At 31.0% G+C, this 18,203-nt stretch overlaps 3 protein-coding genes and 1 non-coding gene across 7 annotated transcripts; 1 reads left to right on the top strand and 3 right to left on the bottom strand.

Moving 5' to 3' along the window:
- Nucleotides 1-926: 926 nt before the first annotated feature.
- On the bottom strand, nucleotides 927-1,010 carry TRNAL-CAA (transfer RNA leucine (anticodon CAA)). Its single transcript has one exon. It is a non-coding gene; the product is annotated as a tRNA-Leu (tRNA).
- A 1,152-nt stretch (nucleotides 1,011-2,162) lies between these two features.
- Nucleotides 2,163-5,189, bottom strand: LOC137833075 (uncharacterized). Its single transcript, XM_068641455.2, has 3 exons — nucleotides 4,759-5,189; nucleotides 3,692-3,890; nucleotides 2,163-3,380 (listed from the first exon to the last, which is right to left on the bottom strand). The coding sequence occupies exons 1-3, from the start codon at nucleotides 5,060-5,062 to the stop codon at nucleotides 2,270-2,272; spliced, it is 1,614 nt and encodes a 537-aa protein (XP_068497556.1). The 5' UTR covers nucleotides 5,063-5,189; the 3' UTR covers nucleotides 2,163-2,269.
- A 1,643-nt stretch (nucleotides 5,190-6,832) lies between these two features.
- On the top strand, nucleotides 6,833-8,117 carry LOC137831388 (uncharacterized protein At1g08160). Its single transcript, XM_068639051.1, has one exon. It carries the CDS (start codon nucleotides 7,179-7,181, stop codon nucleotides 7,935-7,937), a length of 759 nt encoding a protein of 252 aa, XP_068495152.1. The 5' UTR covers nucleotides 6,833-7,178; the 3' UTR covers nucleotides 7,938-8,117.
- A 2,477-nt stretch (nucleotides 8,118-10,594) lies between these two features.
- Nucleotides 10,595-17,684, bottom strand: LOC137831387 (uridine kinase-like protein 4). Of its 4 annotated transcripts, none has more exons than XM_068639046.1 (15): nucleotides 17,448-17,684; nucleotides 16,174-16,334; nucleotides 15,612-15,703; nucleotides 14,749-14,818; nucleotides 14,149-14,261; nucleotides 13,864-13,960; nucleotides 13,317-13,396; nucleotides 12,806-13,000; nucleotides 12,619-12,702; nucleotides 12,485-12,545; nucleotides 11,659-11,719; nucleotides 11,455-11,548; nucleotides 11,299-11,371; nucleotides 11,074-11,156; nucleotides 10,595-10,980 (listed from the first exon to the last, which is right to left on the bottom strand). In XM_068639046.1, exons 2-15 carry the CDS (start codon nucleotides 16,322-16,324, stop codon nucleotides 10,804-10,806), a joined length of 1,431 nt encoding a protein of 476 aa, XP_068495147.1. In that variant the 5' UTR covers nucleotides 16,325-16,334; nucleotides 17,448-17,684; the 3' UTR covers nucleotides 10,595-10,803. The 4 variants fall into 4 exon arrangements, with proteins under 4 accessions (XP_068495147.1, XP_068495150.1, XP_068495151.1 ...); XM_068639049.1 differs by having other exon boundaries at nucleotides 16,004-16,334; nucleotides 17,448-17,548; XM_068639050.1 differs by having other exon boundaries at nucleotides 16,197-16,334; nucleotides 17,448-17,546.
- Nucleotides 17,685-18,203: the final 519 nt, after the last annotated feature.

Genomic DNA, 18,203 nt, shown 5'->3' with positions numbered 1-18,203 from the left:
TGTCTTGTTTGGATATATTTCTGAACAATCACTTAAAAAGGTAAAATGAATTAAGATTCTTTTTCTAAGTTAAAATTACATCGTTAACATATTCGTCTAAGAAATTTGTATTTAAAATAGATAAATGAGAAAGTTTTTACAAAAATTTAAATTCACGTTGATTTTAAAACTTAATCACTAGACTCATATATATATATATATATATATATATATATATATATATATGTGCTAATAATAATAATAGAAACATATATTTCATATTTTTAAAATATTTAAAATTTCAAAAAATAAATAATAAAAGTTTAAATTTAAATATTTAATTTATTTTTTTCTAAGCTTTTTAAAAGAAATACTAGCCCATTTGGAGTCCTACCAAAGTGGTAAGCTTAGCATATTAGCATGACATTCGATCTATTCATTTTGGATAGGTTGGTACAACAAACTCACTTTGCTATTGCTATTTAAAATAAATAACACTATTAAAAATTATTTTTTTAATAAAAATTAAAATTTTATGTTAATAGTTATTTTTTAAAACATTTATTGTAAAATTAAAATATCATCTTATTTGATTCTTTTATTGAATAAAGATATACAAACGTTTTTGTTACTTGTTCTGGCAATACTATTTTTTTAATTTTACAAAATAGAAAAAATAAATTAATAATTAATTAATTATATATATATATATATATATATTCATTTACTCAATTTTTTTACATTTTTTACTCGAGTTTTAATCCATTTAAAATAGTCACTTAAATTTATTTTTAATATTTTAAAGAAAGTCTTAGTTTTCTTCTTATCTCTAAAGAGATTATTTTAAGTTTTGATCCCGTAAAAGAAAGGAGTTTTAGTTATTATTACTTTTTAAGTTTTATAAAAAATTTAAAATAAGTGTTCTTTAATTGAATAAAAGGAATAATTGTCAGAAGTGGGATTTGAACCCACGCCCTCGTTAGAGGACCAGAACTTGAGTCTGGCGCCTTAGACCACTCGGCCATCCTGACTTATTTGTTATATAAAATGATATTATTTAACATAAACTTTACTTATTATTTTTATACGATTTTAACGAGCTAAATTCAGGCATATTATTAACCTTCTATTTTGGGCTTCATAGTCACAAAAGCCCGTTGGTTCCACACCCCCATTTTGAAGAGACTATTTTATTCTTTTTAAAAGTGACTTTGAATTTTTGTAGTTTTTGTGTACAAACTTTTCGAAAATGCTTTTCAAAATAAACTTACTTAGGTATATTCCAATGTTTTATTTGAAATAATAAATGGATGGAATGGATGTGGCAATTTAATCATGTTACCTAATTGTAGGGTGCATGTTAAAAAATGGGGGTTAGAGGAACTAACTCCCATGTTGAAATTTGAAATGATTTCCATTAATTATTACAAAGCTATTTTTTTTTATATTAGTTTTCAGATTTTTTAAATTAATTAATTTAATTAATCTTTAATTTTGTATATATTTTTATATTTTCATATAATTAAATCTTAAACCTGATATACCCATTTAAGGTAAAATGAAAAAAGAATTTAATAAATTAAAGGACAAAAATAACTATATAATAGAAAAAAGATAATTGGACAATTTATGAATTTTCTTAAACCTGGTACTAAAATTACGAAGCATTTACCGATCAAAAATTGCAATTTAAAAAATGATTTATTTATTTGGTCTGTTAAAGAATTCAGGACATCTCCAAATCAGTTTTTAATTGGGATTTTTAAATACGTAATTTATATTATTTTAGAGTCTTATCAGAAAGTGGTGAAGTTTAAAATGTGTAAAAAATATACTACTATAATTGAGAACTAATGTTGTAGTTAATTTTATATAAATTACTCGTACTTACACTGAATTTGGTTTTGAAATTATTTTACTGTGAGTATGAAAAGTGAGACTGGTTTTTTTCTATAAAATCAGTGTAGTATTTTCTACAGACAACTTAACAAAAAAAGATTGCTGATAAATTTTATCAGTCATTATATCAATCAACAGATTTATCATTCAAAACAATGGCATAATTGGATAGCAAAGTAAAAATTCATGAGTATGCCTTTCCATAGAGTGCATAGAGTCACAAAACCATACTGCAAAAGATCAACATATGGAAAATGTCAATAACAAAATTATACCAGCTTCAGCACGTTGTTGGATATAGGAGGCTTTGGACACAGCCAGAAGAAACAAAAAATATAAAACAGTGTCAACTGGCATTGAATACTTGCACTTTCCAATGTTGACTGGATGATCAGGACTGCACAAACACCCTTCTCTCTGACATCAAAATATTCATTCGGTGAAGCTCACTCTGAACATTCCTCCCAGGCACTTCACCAATGAATCTGTCAAACTCAGAACTTACTCCATAAAGAGAACTTGCACTCTGATTTGTTGTTCTGCAGCAATGTTCCTGTTGCCAATCATTTGAGCAGCCACCATAGACCTGATGATAATAGCCTTCATTTCTAGCACCATGTGAAGCACCATGTGAAAAGGGAGCAGTATGCATTGTTCCACCATGTTCTTCTAGAAAATAATTAGACCTGCCACCATTAAGCCGATGATACCATTCATTTCTAGCATCAAGTGATACACGATCAGTTTCCATTATTCTAGGATGATACAGAGGGTATCTAGTATCGCTTGATGTTTGCCATGTTTGCTGCAATGGCTGCATTGGTTGCAATGTTCTTCTAGTATAGAATGGTATAGGATCTGTCGGAGGGTATCTGAAATAAGCAGATGTTGGCCGCAGTTGCAAAGATTGCAATGGCTCCATTGGTCGCAATGTTCTTGGAGGGACTAGACTCATACCAAAAGAATAGCCACCAGAAGGAGCACCTCTTCCATGCACTTCTGCCATGCTACTTGAGTGACACCCAGTGATTGAAGTATGCCTATTTGTTAAGGCAAATATTGATGTCTCTTCTTTCATTTTTAGATAGTGACTTGTTCTAGGGGAATAATTGAGATAAACTGAAGTTGGTAATTGCTCCACAGCATATTCAATCTCTTGAAATGGGAGATCTATTTGTTGTCTAGAAACCATCATGTGTTTTCTCTTCATACGCTTTCGCTTAGCTTCAGGAATGTAGACAAACTTGTATGTGCAGCACTTACCAAGTGGAAAGGGTTCATCGCATCTATAACTATCACCTCTCTTATTATTGTAACCAGGGTAATCTTCTGCATTGAAGTCAGCAGACTCAATCAACGTCAAAAAGCATCGTGCAGCAAGATCCTTGATGTTCCAGTGGCTAAAAGGTGCTGTAGTTTTATGACTGACATGTATTTCACCATCGGCTCGAAGCATGCCACTTGCATTGTTGAAGAATCCAAGCACAAGGGCTTTATGCTTCCTGTAAATTCGTGTAGACAAAGAACGCAGCATGCAATCACGTAGATTGTTGAAAAGCATTTCAAAATTAAAAAAACATGTTCGATAAACAAAGAAATCTGACATAACTGAATATTCAAACCAGCAATTCTGCAAAACATGAAATTCAAGTTCTCATTTCCAGCCTTCCACAAACCATGCTAAACTTTTACACTACATCTATTTCTTATATCAGCAAAGCAGAATCACGAATATCCCATATATATTTTTGTTCCTTATAAAGTACTTCAGATATTCATCAGTCTACAAATTGATTTGTACTAGAAAACTCACTTAATCATCGATGTGCTATCTTCCCTCCCATGAAAGCCAGCATGAGGAAAGTTGAATATGACTCGATCAAACCTTCGCATTTTTAAATCTGAATGAAGCTTCATTTTGGTTGCATCAACTCCATGTAATAAGCGTGCTCCCAACTTGTGCAAGTGATCTAAATTTGACTTAGCATGCTTGTACATCTTGGTAACATTATCTACATGTGAGAGTTCATTTGGATTTTGAACACGTGAGCGAATATGACTCTAAAAGGTACCCCTTATTTTCATTCATCAGCTTTCCACATTGTCCTAGCAAACACATTCGAATCTAGAGCAAAATAGATACATCGATGTGTACATAGATAGAATAAAAAACATTAAACAGTATAAACAACACTTCCCCAAATTGTGGAGAATGAGAACATAGTAGAAATGGAAAAAAAAGGGACAAAGTTGCAAACAGATCGTTGCTAAAGCTTAAAATAACATACAACACCAAAAGGAAGTACTTAAATCACGTTTCCTCAACTAACCCAACACAAAATTGAAAATGGCTTCACTTCCAAAAAAGGACAAAATGAAAAATGTCAACTCTACAAAACCACGCCACTGACTTCCCACTGAAAAAATATCAACATGTCCAGCTGCAACAATCTTGTTCGATTGGTATGCTTAAATAGTTTGAATCTTCAACTTTGGTCATGGAGTCTAGGTTTTTGGGATCATGTAATATCAAGGAAGGCCACAAAAATGCTACACAACATTGCTAGCAAATTTAAAACGTTTCAACAAGAAACTAACTTCCATCGTCTTCAAAACAATAATAATATCAAAAAGCAAGAATAAAAAATTAGGGTTGCTTTATGTATATTAAATCTGACATATAATGAAGAACCACATATGATCGAAACCCAAGATACACATTATATTTTAATGGGCAAAGCATAAACTACTCCTCATACATTTCTCACTAGCCCGCACGTGCCAAGATTGAAACTTTATCATGGAAACGTGCTGCGCAAGCCAAAAGCACAAACACAAAGCTAAAGGGTAAGAGAGGGAGAGGGAGAGAGAGAGAGAGACCGAGGGAGTTGAGAGAGGAAGCGACGATGTTGACAGCAGAGCCAAAAGATTTGGCGAGGGAAAGAGAGAAAGAGAAATCACCCTCTCCCACCAACAGAATTTGGTGATCACTGGAATAATGGGTTACCCATTTTGCATTATCTTCTTCCTCTTCATCATCATCTTCTTCTTCTTCTTGTTCATCTTCTTCTTCTTCTTCTTCATCATCTTCTTCTTCTACTTCTTCTTCTTCTTCTTCATCTTCTTCTTCTTCTACTTCTTCTTCTTCTTGAATAGTGTAGCACTGGTTCTTTGATTCCTCCATGTTGAAAATGCAAGAGCGTGTGAGAACCCCCAGTAGCTACTGTCACCACTACTACTTCATAACCGTTGGACAATACTGAGAAAACGGAAGTGCAGGAGTCGTGATGCAAAACGCAGTGTGAGACTCATATTTGTTTATACTCTTTCATGATAATTGCACAATAAAGGTATTCTTTTATGATTTCAAAAATGTTAAAAATAGAATGTTTTGATTTGTAGAGTTCATAATTTTGTTTACTTTTTTCTAAAACAAATTGAGATGGTTTTGGTTTTTAGGAGTGATTATTTTACAATACATTCTATCATATATTTCTTACTCTTAAACTATTTTTTATTTATTTATCTTACAAGAAATAGTAAATATTGAAAATATAACTTTTTAACATCATGAAATTATATCTACTATACTATATATAGTTTAGAAGGACTTCCAAATATATTATAATTCAATTTTCACTCATACTCACATCTTTGATAATATTTTGACTCACTTGAACTTAGAGACTTGTGAATATATGATAATTCAATTATCACTTGAATTCATTTTTTTCCTAATATATTTATTGACTTAAGCGGGTCTAAGATTCTTTTAAAAGAAAATCTCCTAATTTATTATTTTTTTTCTTTGGCCAACAATATATCTAAATATAGACTAATTCTCCTGGTATCAGATTAATTTTGATATCCACCCATCATCATTGATTTTTAAACTCCAAATTGTCTTTGTCATCTTTTCTGGATTTTCGTATCCGAAATGAAAAAAAAAAACTTTTGGATTTTAGCATCTGGAAAACATTATTGTCATATCCGGAAGGTACAACTCAGTTCCAGATTTGTATATCCAGAACTGTCTTACTTGTGTTGTAGATATAAATATTCAAAAAAATAAGAGTAAAACAGACATTTTCTTTAAAGTATTGGGTGTAAGTCATAATTGGTATGGTGCAGGGAGAATTAGCCCTAAATATATCTATATTAGACCATATTCATTTCAAATTAGAAAGTGTATTATGAAATGAAAGAGATAACTTAGAGGTCATTTAAAGAAGGGTAAAATGTTATTTTAAAAATTGTAAGAGTGCAGGTTCAAAAGTGGGGGTGCAGAAAGTAAAAGCCCACGTTGGATATCCAATACCTCATACCCGTCCTCCATGAAATTAGGGTATTTTATCTCACTTTACAAAACTCAATTTATACTCCTTTTTAATTAAAAAAAAACTACGCGTGATTGCATGTTGTATAAGTATGATATTTGGATTGCAAAATAAATGTTTCAAAAACACACCTACACTATATTCTTTTCGGTTTCAAATTTACTTCAAAATAAACATTTTAGAAATATATTTTGATTTTATAATAGGGGAACCAAAATAATAACACTATCTTAAATGAGTTTCAAATCAGATATTATCACATTACCCATTATCGGAAGTTGTCATACCATTCTAACATGTTATCACATTCATGAGTTGTCACTCTCAAAATGAAAAAAGTGTGTTAGAAATCTCGAGTAAATATTAAAGCAGTTTATAATATAAATGAGTGCAAACCTCATTTTATAAACCGATTTTATAGAGTTGAGTTAGACTTAAAGTCCTCATCTTAATATTAAAAAAAAAATTCTATTCCCAACAATTATAATCTCAAGAATATTGAAGAATATTCTCTTCAGACTAATGATTTAATCATATGTTAGCATTGTGATTAATATATTACTGAAATGAGGTAATCGAAATATAGAATTCTGACATGACATCCTTAAAGGGTAAACAGAGAATGTGTGGGCTCTGTTGAACTAATTTTTCAGAACTTTCTCAAACATTACCACGTACGAATACCACCAACATTCAAAATCCAAATCTGAATGTAGCTCCACTTTAGTTACCAATGTTCCTAACTTTTGTCAATACCCAGAAAAAGGAAAAACACATTGTCCCTACTGCTAAATTAAAAGCTTCTTTATCCCTTCTTCACTTTCCTTAACCCATCACTCCACTTAGAACAATAAATATACAACAAACCACTCATGATCATGATCTTCATCTCTGCATATCATTGTTCTGTTAGTTTTTGAGTGAAGTGTCACATTCTCTAGCAGCATCTACTCATTCTCAACCATGCTTGCCCTTCCACCGCCACCTCCCCCTCCACCCCTAGCCACAAGAAAACAAATCAAGCAAGTCTCTCCTCACCAAATTGTCATAGCAAAACAACATTCTCAAGAACCAGAAGCACCAAATTATGTTTCAACGAAGTCAATTAGACCACCACCACCACTACCACCACCACTAAGGAGGCCTCCATTTCAAAGGACCAACCCAATAATATGGTTTGCTGCAGGGTTGTGCCTCATATTCAGCCTTGTGCTTATCCTCTTTGGAGTTGCAACTTTGATCATCTTCCTAGGCATCAAACCAAGGAACCCCACTTTTGACATCCCCAATGCAAACCTTAATTCAGTGTACTTTGACTCACCAGAATACCTCAATGGAGACTTCACCCTCCTTGCAAACATCACCAACCCCAACAGGAAAATTGATGTGCGGTTTGAGTCCTTGGATGTTGAACTTTTCTTCTCAGACAGGATCATATCAACACAGTCCATTCAGCCCTTTACTCAGAGGAGAAGAGAGAGCAGGTTGGAATCATTGCACTTCATATCCAGCTTGGTGTTTTTGCCTAAGGATCTTGGTGTGAACCTCAAAGGACAGGTGCAGGGCAACAAGGTCAAGTACAATGTAAGAGGAACCTTTAAAGTGAGAGTAACTGTGGGGTTATTCCACTTGTCTTACTGGTTGCATAGCAGATGCCAGATAGAGATGACTGGTCCACCAACTGGTGTCTTGGTAGCTAGGAACTGCATCACAAAGAGATGATAGTAAAGGGTACAATTTTTGTGCTTGTTTATTGCTTTCTATGTTTGGATTCATACATAACTTGTAGTAATACCATACCAGTGAGAGAAAAAAGGAGTCTTGAAACTACTTGATACACCATTAAGAAACAGTGTAATTGTTGTATGTTGTTAATATAGAAAATTGTCAATTGATTAGAAACCAGGGTCTTCATGATTTTTAAAGTAACTATCATGAAACTGAATGATTGAATGATAGTGTAAACAGATTTCTACACAGAGATTGCAGATAGAGAACATGTTTTGGTGGATTCCTATCTGACTCAGTAAAGTAAGAATTGAACTCACTTTCCTATTACTGTTTTAGTTTATTCCTAATTGCACAGTTTTTCTTGAACAGCAATTAGATTTGGAGACTTTTTGACAGTCTAGAATAGTAAAAGTCAAAATGTGTAAAAGATTTGGCAAATGCATAATTTATTATATAGTGAGCCTTATATCTCGAAGTCATGATGTAGAATATTAAAGTAGACACTCAAATTATTTTAATCACATATAGTATTAGAAAATCCTTGTCCTACTAGTGGCACAAAAAATTGGTACTACAATCACAAATTCATTGCATAACATCGTGTGAGTAACTTTTCAGTATTAAGATAAACTTTCAGTTGAGTATCATTCATTTTTCCTTATCATAAACAAGCTCAGTTTACCACATTTCCTTTTCTTATAATTAATTAATGTATAGATAATGTTTTGAATAATATCTTTATATGTTAAATAATCAAGAGGATGTTTCATTAAAATGTATGTGGAATATTGTGAATATCTATATACATATATGAGAATTAAATCTCCATTCTTATCATTGTATTTTATAAACCCCAAATTTGTATATCTCCCCTATATTATTCATACACTACAAGAGGTCAAATTAATATAATGTGTAATTTGTTTTTACTTTGTTAATAGGAAAAACTTTACTACTTAACTCTATTACATATACATGCATTTACACAAACAACCATTGGTTGTATAACGTTATCATAAGTTCTTTAGTTTCCTAATGATATAACTTCCGTTGATCAAGTGATACTTGATGTTCAATTTCTTTGTGTCATGATTTCAAAACTCATAATTCAATCATGGTAACAAGCTATATAAGAAACATAAGAAAAAAGTTATATACAATTCATGCATGTGACATCATCTACTACCTACAAATGAATAATGAAAACATGTATTTATTATACTTACACTGCATACCGAGTGTCAAAACTTGAACGTCTAAGTACCTTTTACATATATCATCTGAACTCGAAGTTCACGAAGACAAGGAGTGGAGGAGTGAGAGGTGCAGAACAAGTTTATTTAAGAGGAAGAAAAAACTGACCGACCAATCAAGAAAAAATTCAATCATTCTTTTGATTTCAATCTCATTAAAAAATAAAAATTATTAAAATTATTTGTAAAAAATAAAACAGGTTATAAAAATGTGATTACATCATCTAGAATATTATTTTCCCCTCATAGTTACACTTTGAGAATGTATTATGTTATATAGATATTTTTCAAGAACACAATAAATTTGTTAGTTTTTATCACTATCAACCTAGTTTTACTTTTGCTAACATGTTGACAAATAACTTTTACTAATATGATTAGTAAAATAACTCTTTATGATGTCGGCTAAAAAATACACATGATTAACTTTAGTAAAAAAAGTCATCAAAATGTGAAGTAAAGAGACATAAATTTAAGATTAAAAAAAAAATTAGATGAAATTTGGAAATCTCTAAAATTCTCATTATTCAAAATAATTATCATCTTAAAATTTTTCATCCAATACAATGTAAAAAATATTCTTTGGAACCAGTTCACACTTCATGTTTCCCATTTTATTGAGGTTTAATTTTATCCTGGGTTATATAAAACATACTAAAGTAACTATTTTTTTAAAATTTGAATTTGTAACTTTTATTAACCAAAATAATGTTGCTTTATTATTTCTTTATTATTGTTGTTTGTATAGATAAATTAATTTTAAATTACATTTTAAACTTTTGCTTGTTTTATAACACCAACCTAATAATCCACACAATAATATATTTCATTAATTCGGATTTTATAATTTTTTATTTTATTTTTTGAACCATTTATATAATACTGACTTTAATTTTAATATTATTTTATTTTTTATTTCTTATACACACTACTTTCATGAATTTTGTAATTTTCCTACAAACTTTTTATAGAAATTTTGGTAAAATAAAAATACCAGACCTTCTTTAAATTTGTTGAAAATTACTGCAAGTGATGTGGGATTACCAGTCCTTCACTACCCAATCATGTGCTTCTACATTCCAATAAATTTGTGTATATTCATATGTGTATCAGTGTAGATTTTTTGTCTTGAGATTTACTTAAATTTAAGTATTTGATAACTTATCTTAGGATATATATATATAACTTAGAACTTACTATCTATTTTTACTAACAAAACATATATAATTTTTAACCATATAACATATTCATACATTTCTAGAATCTTATTGTAAGTGCAGTAGAAACTTAGCCAAACCAGATTTGGGGATTCAAATATACATTAGTTTCTATATATACAGAGTAAGGTTTGGGAAGTATCCAGAAAATAAAAAATCAACACAACTTCAGAGAAAATTTCTAGAGTAAAAGGTAACATAAATTTTCCATAAACTTAAATAAGCACAAGGACAATAATATAAGGGTGATCTAAGGTCTAATAGTGTCAAAATTGATTTAGAACTAAAATTCAGACCCCAGCACAATATTCATAAAGCAAATCTCAATCACCTTACTAGAAGACCAACTAGTAACCAAAAATTATCATGGATTTTGCCAAACTATAACTACTGTGTAGAAACCACCATTTGCTCATCATCATCATCTGTTCCAAAGTACCTATCTCCGAACTCACCCATGCCAGGTATGACACGAAAATCTTCATTCAAGCCGATTTCAATCTCAGATGTTACTATCTTTATTCTTGGAAAACTTTTGCATACAACATGCACACCTTTAGGTGCCTGAAAAGATGCAGAGATAAAATGAAAATGATCTTAAATAACACAATAACATAGAGGGAAAGAGAGAGAGGAACTAAGATATTGGTCACTTACAGATATGAGATTAAGAAATATGATGTTGGATTCAGGTACACCTTTCCTTATGAGTAAAGAAATTGCTTGGACAGCAGAATTACCTAGGATGAAAATGTTCAAGAGGCTAATTCAATGAAAAGAAGCAACACCAAATATCAATTTCTTTTAAATCTGCTCTTGCTACAATGTAGTGGCAATAGACACCACAGACTTGCAACTTCAAAACAAAAGAGAATGACAAACCTGTGCCAAGTATAGGGTCCAAGAGTAACACATGCCTGTCTGAGATATCATTGGGCAACTTTTCATATATTAGCTGTTTGTTGATCAAAGATAAGATATCAGTGTCAAGAAATGAAACTGAGATTTGTTCTAAGGCATACATGCAGATGGACAAACCTGCTGCCCATTGTCACCTTCTCTGTGAATTAGAATTTTCCCAATCTTGATACCTTTGCAGCATGCTCTTAAAGCATTCTCCATGCTCTCCCCACTGGAATGAGAGTATGTTAATTATGATAACAGAAAATGAATCTCCAAACAATAAAATATACTGCAATCTAATGGATTTGATACTTCAGCTTTGGACAAGAGTAATAATACCTTCTGATAACAGAGACACCACACAATCTTTTACAAAAATCAACACCAGTGTATACAGAACCTGCATATGAGGACAAGAATCAACAGTTACCATAAGAAGGTTCTAATGTGAGCAAACTAACTCTTTTAGGTAAATAGAAGAACAAATATGACAACCACATTGAAACATACGCAAAATATGACAATTGTTCCAATTAACATCATGGGAAACAACAGACACATATCCCAAGTATAGCATAACAGACAGTTGATTCACACTATATCCTTCACATGGCAAAAGCCAAAATGAATGAATTATTTGTAGTCTCCTTTCAGCATGGGTTCATGAAGTAGAGCAACACGCCATCATACCATGAATTCAAATCAAATGGAGGCATGAAAAAGTAAATCATTAGAGGGTATACAGGAATGCTGACATTTTATAATCAACTTCAACAGATAATGTTAGAACCTCTAATAAGACTAGCATTTAAGGCATATGATAACAGAAATTTAACACCAGAAAATAAGCGAACTAAAATTATAGCCATAGTTATTTGTAGAATATAGCAAATTAGTTGTAGTTTATGTACTCCTCATTTGTGAAATTGTGACAATACACTACTAACACATGATAACCTAGACATCTGATGTACATGTTATCCACAACAATTTGCAATGAAAGCAGACAACGAAACATGTATAACAGCAATACAAAACCTGATATGGCAGTCAAAACATTCATCTAAATATTTTTGCCACAAAGATCAAAAAGAAAAAAATATAGCACATAAAACTAATGCATCACAACAATCAAGGAGGAAAGTATTTAAAAAGTTAAGATTACCAGTGGGAGTGAGTACTTGTTTTTCTGTAAATGGCAGATGCCCCAAACCATGTTCAACAACCTGGTCAAGTTCAATTATTATGATGTCATATTGCCATTTATATGAGAAACAAAAAACAAACTTGTTTACTTACCAATCGAATCAAACGATCAGAGTAAAATACAAAATCATGCTTCGTTGTTTGAGCATCACGTATCAGCGTATGCATACCCCGTATCTGCATAGTAGTAATGACCAAGATGGTTTAACTTAAAAGTAAAAATCAAAGATCGGTGTGTTATAAGTGGGATGACTGAAAATGTCTTTAATCAAAGGGGTACCTGAAAAGTTGATTGAATAACATATAAATTCGGATATATTTTACACAGGTCATGCTGACCTAGCTTTGTGCGGATATGTTGTACAATCAAATCAATGGCCACATGATTATCTCCTCCACGGGGTATAATTATATCAGCATACTTCTTTGTTGGAAGAATAAAGTCATCAAAAGCTGGCTTCACAAATTTTGAATACTGCAATAAATATTACAAAAGAATCAGCTGCAAAATATCCATTAAATGGTTAATATTAACCGTGAAAATCTGATGAAGAATATGATAGCTAGACAAATATTTATAAACAAAAAGAATACTTAATGACTTAATTCCATACAGTACAAAATGATCATATGTTTCTATATTAAAGGAATTTGCATAGTAACCAACCAGCAGCACGAAACTAAAAACTATATTTCCCAAGTCTTGCAATGAAGTATATATAACAAGGTGAAAAAAGAAATAAGAAATAGTGAAAATATGTTATGTAAATGGTGTGGCAGAAAGTTGCTACCTGATCAAGAACTGCTCCAATATCCCGACCCTTCTCATTAGTATCACGCCTAATCCTTCTTGCCAATCGAACATCAGCATCTGCACTGAACATTTTAAAATGTAAAGTAACAACTTAACTCAGTATTTCAACAAAAGACCTATAAGCAAAACAAGTACAAGTTGGAATTGAATACTCAGCAATTTTAAACATTAAGTTTATATACAGGCTTAGAAAATGCCTAGCAGATACACATAATAACAATTTAATGAAAAAATAAAGAACCAACAAATAAATGAAAAGAGTAATAATATGAAGATGGGTCAAAGTATAACAAATAGGCTCATAGTACCCCAAACCCTCAAAAAATTCTTAAATGATATAAAACAATATGAAGAATACGAATTTTTATATATCATAATGTGGATTATAGGGGGAAGGGAAGACACCAATTCCAAGAGATGAAAAGAAATGAATCTAACAACATGTCCCATTTAAATTAACAAATGCAGCACAACTTACAATAAATAAATTCTGACTTAAAAATGGAAAAACAATAATAAAGGACCTGTGTCAACAAATATCTTCATATTCATCAACTCCCGAACACGCTGATCATGGAAAACAAGGATGCCTTCTAAAATTATGACATCTGAAGGGTTCACCTGAAAACACATTAAAGCAACACAATGAAAAGAGAACGACAACAACAACTTTGTATAAGCTAAAATATGCATTTCGATTATCACATAAATATATTTTATACTTGTAATTTGCACTAAAAGTCTTTTGAATGATATTTGCAACTTCACAAGTATTGAGTCTAACAAAAAGAGAAGTTCCAGAGATATACCCTTCTTAACACATCACTTTTGTAAGTCTTAAAATCATACTTCGGAATATCTACTGCTTCACCATGCTTCAACTTGTCCATAACACGTAGTAATTGCTCAGTATCAAAAGCATCTAATTAAATATCAAAACATAAGTACAGGAATATTAACACAGTTTCTTTAAAAAATTAAAATGTCAACATTTTCACTCCTCTAGCTACCCTATCAATTTTCAGAAATATTTTAAGAGAGAAAAAGGTGTTCACTCTATATAACATTTTTACATGTCATCCAATCACCATGGTAAGTTTGTTGCTTTTACAATAATCACCTCAAAAATCATATCAACATGATTTGTAATTGGATAATAGAGTAAAATTATTTTACACTGTCAGTGCATTACATTAACTAATACTTTAATTCACTAACATGCAGCTGTAGTTAATGAGTTCATAATTAGTTTACTAGAATGACTAAAACATGAGAATGAACAAAAGTTTGGACCCTCAGACTCAAAAGTAAAAAATGCATGTTAATAAAAACAGACAACACCATAGAATATTCCATTTATAATACTTTAATATGAAGAGAATGTCGGTAATGACAAAGAAGTGTACTACCAGGATGGTCAAAGTTGTAATCTTGTACTCGTGTAAGTTCCTCCTCAGAAAAGTTATTGTAAAAGGAATCCTGTCATAAATAGTTTCTTTATTAAGGTCAAAGTATCAATATAAGTACAGTAAGAATGTATGGACCAGATTTGGAAACATGCCACCCAAAATGAAGTTAAAAGGAAGGAATAACTAATAGAATGAATAAATAAAGATAATCAATGACATGAATGACAAAGAAATAGCATAAGGATATACTTTGACAATACCCAAAGAGACATGTTTTTTATATCAGCTAACATTACAAGAAAATAATTGAATAACAACTAATTTAGAGACAAAAAAATAATTAGTTATGATATTGACTAAGTTAGATATTGTTTTATAAACTAAAAAAAAATCGTTTCTAAAGTAGTTTCTACTAGTAACAAAACTTTATAAAGTAGTTTCTACTAGTGTTAAAACTTTATAAAGTAGTTTCACTAGTAACAAAACTTTATAAAGTAGTTTATAAAATAAAATCTTTTCTACTAATTATTTTGTCTCTAACTTAGTTGTTATTTAATCATTTTCTTATAACCGAAAAGGGCAGAAAGAAGCTTAGACGAATACTAAAAAAATAAAAAATAAAATAAACATAGATGAAGTATTTTGTTGTAAATGGGGTCAAATTTACAATAATGGTAATAAAAATGTTCCTTAAAATTCTTTGAATATCAAAAGAAAACAGAATCCCCAGGGATTCAGATCATGGATAGAACAGGATGCATATAGGGTCTGATGTACAAACCAATCGATTGTTTGTTTCCAATGATCCCTTTATTATATTTTTTCAATTTGATCATCGAGAAGTATGAACAGAGATTCAATACCTGATTAACAAGTACAACTCGTTGATCATGAAGCTGTTGAATAATCATATCGCAAACTGCTGTCTTGCCAGATGCTGCACCCCCAGCAACACCTGCATCATAAAACATAAGCAAAGCAAGTTAGAATCATTAAGATAAAAGAGAAGTGGTAAGAATTGAAGGCAGGGATTCCAAACTTACACCTTGAGGTATAAAAAAACTCTACTCTATTTCAATTGACAAAATTTGCAAAGCATAAAAGGACTGTGTAACATTGATATTAGTTGAAATGATACTATGATACTAGAACTCAGCCATATATCAGATGCTGTGCAATTAAATTTCATGTTAATATGAAATAACTCCAGCAAGATGAATTTGTGATTTCTTTTCAAAGCAGGCATGATTCTGACCTGAGTACATCAACTTTCACACAAAGACACAGGTTTCAAGTCATGAAACTCTATTACTTCAACTAGTACAAAATTGTGCTTTAACAGTAGTGATTTTGTTCATGTACTCTGTAACACAACTTCAAGGCCTCGTGTGAACTTATTTGGCAGTTTGCCACAGGAAAACACACCTATGACAAAAGGTTGTTCATACATGTCAGTTTCCGAGGTTGTTGGTTGTTCTATGCTAGCCTTTCTTTGCTCAAAACCATCCATGTGAAATCCAGAAAAATGAACCTCGTTGGAAGACTCCATTAATTCTACAGCCGACTTAGCATCCATTGGCAAAGACCTGGAAAAAATAATAGTTAAAAATTACAGATAGAGAAATGAAAACAGAAACAAAAATGTCTCCAAGACTAATCTGAATCTAGTATGAGTATATATAGCGAACAGATTAACCACCTTTTAACCAACTTTATAGTGTACGTATAGATACACAATAATATATTAAAGATTGGAGTTCATATAGTTTGTCACTATCTAAAGAGACATTCACATTAAGTTTTACAACAACTTGTAAATGTGAATGATTGGATCAAGTCAACCATCTTAGCCTTTGGTACTCTGTCACTACTCATTCTTAATAAAAGACTAAAATTGCATTTTTCTTTATTTTGCATATCATGACTTTGCATTGACTAAAATGGACTAGAGTAGCATGCCATTCTCTTGTGTTCCACTATCATTATATTACAGATTGAGATTCTGTGGTACACCCATCTTTGGACCTTGGTAATTTTGGTACCATTTTTAGTAATTGCAGATTATCTAAGGCTTTCAAAGCATGTATGTATACACCAAGGGAATCCGGAGGTTTCTCAGCTCCTCCCAGCACCATTTTCATAAATCTACCAAAACCCTATAAATAGACTAAGCACCCCCAATTCCTCAAGTATAACACAAATTATACATCCCACTTTCACCTTGCCCTGGTCTATCATGGACCAGATAAGAGTAACACATCTATTACTTTTCCAGCATATACATCAAACACAAAATTATGCTCACCCACTCATGAAAATCCTTTCTACAAAGTAGCAACAATGATTCATGTTTCACTCACCAAATAACAAAACCTCAATAGACAGAAGTCAAATAGGGAAAAGCACCTACCTACCAATGCAAGTAACAACCAAGGAAAATAATAAACAAGATTAAAAAAAAAAAACTAACTTTATGCTCACCCAATTCACACTGAGTAAAACAGACACACCCCAGTAATCACAGCCGAAATTCTCTAATGGGTTTTCACACCCAAATCCAGATCCAAGAAAAAGAAAAAGAAAAGGCAAATATTGTAGCTGCATAATTCATCAAAGTTGAACCCCAAACAATCCAACCAATGGATATAAAAAAAAAATACTAGTTATACCAAATAGACAAATGCTGATTCCTAACATACCTGTTGAATGGAAGAATTTGACAAAAAGCAGCAACAGCAGAAGGGTGAGTTATTTATTGCAAACAGACACAGAGATGAGTTAAGTATAAATGTTTTTGTGCAATCCCTTTGTTTAGGCTTGGTTTATATACACTCGTTGTTGGCAAATGGCCCCATTTTCTCTACAAAATTACCACCTTCACCTACCATTGAAATTTTCTTTTATTCTCCTTCTGATTCCAATTCTCCATGAAATTCATAACTTTCAGAAATGATAAATTATTAAATACTCATTTTTCTTTCTTTTTTTTCTTCATTTTACCACATTATTTTGTAATTGTAGAACTTTTCACCTTTTTAAAAGATGAAAAGCTTTTTTCTTTCTGTAAAGTTTTTTTTTGTTTGAAATGAGCTAAATTCTTTTCTCTGTTTTGTCTTGGTTGATTTTATATCAATTTATATTAAGTTTGAATTTGCGTTCGTAAAAAAGATTTATAAAATTGAATTTGTGTAAAAACCCAATATGAAACTTTATTTAATATAAAAGTTATTGAAGTTGTTTTAATTCAAAATTAATTTTTCATGTTGAGTAAATTTTTAATATGATTAAACGTGTGAATAGTTACTTAAAATCAATATTAATTATTTTTCAACATAAAGTTTAAATAAATTTCAAACTATTAATTATTTCTCACACATATCATTATTACACTAGTACTACAATAAATATAAATATTCTCAAAATTAAATATTAATTTACTATATTATTAGACATTG

The sequence above is a fragment of the Phaseolus vulgaris genome, chromosome 6 (assembly GCF_051622355.1).
Source record: "Phaseolus vulgaris cultivar YP4 chromosome 6, ASM5162235v1, whole genome shotgun sequence".
In the NCBI taxonomy this organism is placed as follows: domain Eukaryota; kingdom Viridiplantae; phylum Streptophyta; class Magnoliopsida; order Fabales; family Fabaceae; genus Phaseolus; species Phaseolus vulgaris.
Note: the sequence above shows the minus strand (reverse complement) of the source record. Positions and strands in the feature narration are given on the sequence as shown.

Excerpts from the sequence above, each read along its gene's own strand:
- LOC137833075 (XM_068641455.2), bottom strand. The coding sequence starts at position 5,062 with ATGGAGGAATCAAAGAACCAGTGCTACACTATTCAAGAAGAAGAAGAA. Across the intron at positions 3,891-4,758 it reads TTCCTCTCTCAACTCCCTCG|ATAATGTTACCAAGATGTAC; the intron begins GTCTCTCTCTCT and ends TCTCACATGTAG. Across the intron at positions 3,381-3,691 it reads GATAGCACATCGATGATTAA|GAAGCATAAAGCCCTTGTGC; the intron begins GTGAGTTTTCTA and ends ACGAATTTACAG.
- LOC137831388 (XM_068639051.1), top strand. The coding sequence starts at position 7,179 with ATGCTTGCCCTTCCACCGCCACCTCCCCCTCCACCCCTAGCCACAAGA.
- LOC137831387 (XM_068639046.1), bottom strand. The coding sequence starts at position 16,324 with ATGGATGCTAAGTCGGCTGTAGAATTAATGGAGTCTTCCAACGAGGTT. Across the intron at positions 15,704-16,173 it reads TGAACAACCTTTTGTCATAG|GTGTTGCTGGGGGTGCAGCA; the intron begins GTGTGTTTTCCT and ends TTTATGATGCAG. Across the intron at positions 11,372-11,454 it reads AAGGTGACAATGGGCAGCAG|CTAATATATGAAAAGTTGCC; the intron begins GTTTGTCCATCT and ends ATCAACAAACAG.